This window comes from Gymnoscopelus braueri (assembly GCF_963280865.1).
Source record: "Gymnoscopelus braueri genome assembly, chromosome: 12".
Lineage (NCBI taxonomy): Eukaryota > Metazoa > Chordata > Actinopteri > Myctophiformes > Myctophidae > Gymnoscopelus > Gymnoscopelus braueri.
Genome location: NC_137614.1, coordinates 50,460,956 through 50,463,455, shown reverse-complemented (window position 1 = coordinate 50,463,455; position 2,500 = coordinate 50,460,956). Strand labels below are relative to the sequence as shown.

General features: G+C 43.4%; 1 protein-coding gene across 3 annotated transcripts in view; it reads left to right on the top strand.

Moving 5' to 3' along the window:
• LOC308096215 (tyrosine-protein phosphatase non-receptor type 7-like) overlaps positions 1–2,500 on the top strand; it is a 31,460-nt gene that overhangs the window by 10,663 nt on the left and 18,297 nt on the right. For all 3 annotated transcript variants that reach the window (XM_080443550.1, XM_080443552.1, XM_080443551.1), the window contains one exon: positions 191–371. In XM_080443550.1, the coding sequence (XP_080299676.1) occupies positions 191–371 (181 nt within the window). The remainder of the gene's footprint in view (positions 1–190; positions 372–2,500) is intronic.

Here is a 2,500-nt window from a genome sequence, read left to right as displayed (position 1 = left end):
TTTAAAAAAGCTTTAAAATATATTTTTGTCTTCATATGGACTTATGTAGATTCAGGGATTGATTCACTAGTATGTGAATATACTGTATGAATTTGCCCTAATAACAGGGCCATATGTTGATAACAGTCAGTATGATCATTTCCCATAATACACTTGTTTTGATTCTGTGTGTGATTCCACCCTTCCGTAGGCGGGGCTCCAACCTCTCACTGTTATTGGATGTGAGCGGTTTGGGGGTGGAGGCTGTGTGCTCTGTCTCCACCCCCAAGGAGGTGTGGCTTCAGTTGTTACACACCTCGTCACGACCGCTCACCAACGCCCTGCTACGGGACGCCGCCACAGACACACTCACGCTCAACACAGAGTACCAGGTATAGACACACACACACACACACGCGCACACACACACACACACACACACACACACACACACACACACACACACACACACACACACACACACACACACACACACACACACACACACACACACACACACACACACACATGAACAGAAGTACAAGAATGCCTTGTACAAAGGACATAAACTCTGCCAGTGCTGTCAGATAATGGGAAAACAGCCAGTTACAAAGTGCATATAAGGCAGAACATTGTTGTTACATACACATACACAATAATGTTGGCATACTTGTCAAACACAGCAGACAACAATCATGGGTAAAGGAAACAACGCCTCCACCAAATCGAGCGGCTTCCTATAATAGCTGATACTGAGCAGTAGGCTACCTTGCTAACTTGTGCACGTGCTACGACCAACTTGTGCACGTGCCCTAGGCTACCAAAGATAAAAGACCAAAGTTTACACCTGTAGCCTAGCTGAGAGATGGTCTGCTCTAGCTGTTGATGTTTTGGATAAAAGCGTCTGCTAAATGACTGTAATGTAATGTAATGTAATGTTTTAGCACTTTGGTTAGGAAGGCTTTCTCTAAGCTGTAATCTAAAGTACAGCCGACCTCGAGAGTGAACACCTCCCTATGGGACGTACACGCGCACGCGCACGCACACACACACACACACACACACACACACACACACACACACACACACACACACACACACACACACACACACACACACACACACACACACACACACACAGTGCAGTAATGTCACCTTGGGGATTCACTACAAAGTTCACTCTAACGTCTAGGCTGACTCTAGCCTATAGAGGAAGCCTTCATGACCAAGGTCATTGAATACCAACCACACCTAAATACCATCTTTGTGCGAACTAATGTAAAGTATGTAAGGCCAAATATGTTTTACAATAGGCTCTATATATGCACAGCAGCCATATTGGAAAGAAATTGGGCCCCTTCCTTACTTCCGTCTCAGGTGTTACCAATGATACTGATTAAGGCTCTGTTCCATTCTGATCAAACAGAGTCAGGGCGCTGATATTGTTGCATTTTGGCTCACTGGAAACTGCTTCACCAGTGGGTCTCAAAGTGTGGTCCAGGGACCCTCATGGTTCCTTGAGGGGGTTCCAAATGGCCCCTTGGGTGTGAATCTCTGAGAGTGTAAAAATGGAACAAAATGGATGGAACCAAATGGACCCAAAAGGGTTCCATTTGTACACTCTCAAGAGTTATGGGGATCCTTGAAATTAAAAAGTTTGAGAACCACTCTGCTACACTAAATGGAACAGCACGTTCATTAGTCTCATTTTGCTAACACCTGCGAAGGAAGTGAGGAAGCGGCCTAATTTCTTGCCAATATGGCTGCTCTGCATAGAACTTATTGCTACAAATTTCTACAAAAGCTGTGGCTAGCTGCTAGCCAGTCAATATGAAAACAAGAAGTTGAAGGGTTAATTTAGGTCTGATAATGATTGTACCATCTATGTTCAGATCATGTGTACTTTACATTACTTCAGCTCAGACCTCAGACTTCAGCTTCTCCAAATTCTAAACATTCTTTACATTTTGGGGAAAAAAGCCAATTGAATATAACATTGCAGTGCCCACAATGTCTAGGTGCCCACTCTTCCTGTATCCATCACAAACACTCTTCACACACATGTGCACAGGTGTGTGCTACTGTAGGCTGTGGTGGAAGAAGTACTAAATTGTTTTACTTAAAGGCATACTAGGTAACGTTTTCAACAAAACTAAAGTTACATTGTATATCTTTTGTGAGTGGCAAAAGTTTCACAACACCCACTCCATGATTTTCACCCCCGGAAGCCTTTTATTTATATATTTTCTATTGAACGTGACGGGGGGGACTTTCCCGGTGAAAACGAATGGAATTCTGGGTAATCGAGGACTAAGGAAATTGTATGCAGTGACGGTAGTGACCAGCAGAGGTTGCTAAAAATCGTTATTTGTGATTCTGCATTGTACAACTTTAAGTAAAAGTATCAATACTGCAATGTAAAAATGCTCTATTAGGGCACACTCCCACCGCACTTTTATTTTACCTCTGGGGCGGAATCTGCCAATGCTTTGTCAATGCAAATGTGTGGATTCATGGTCTT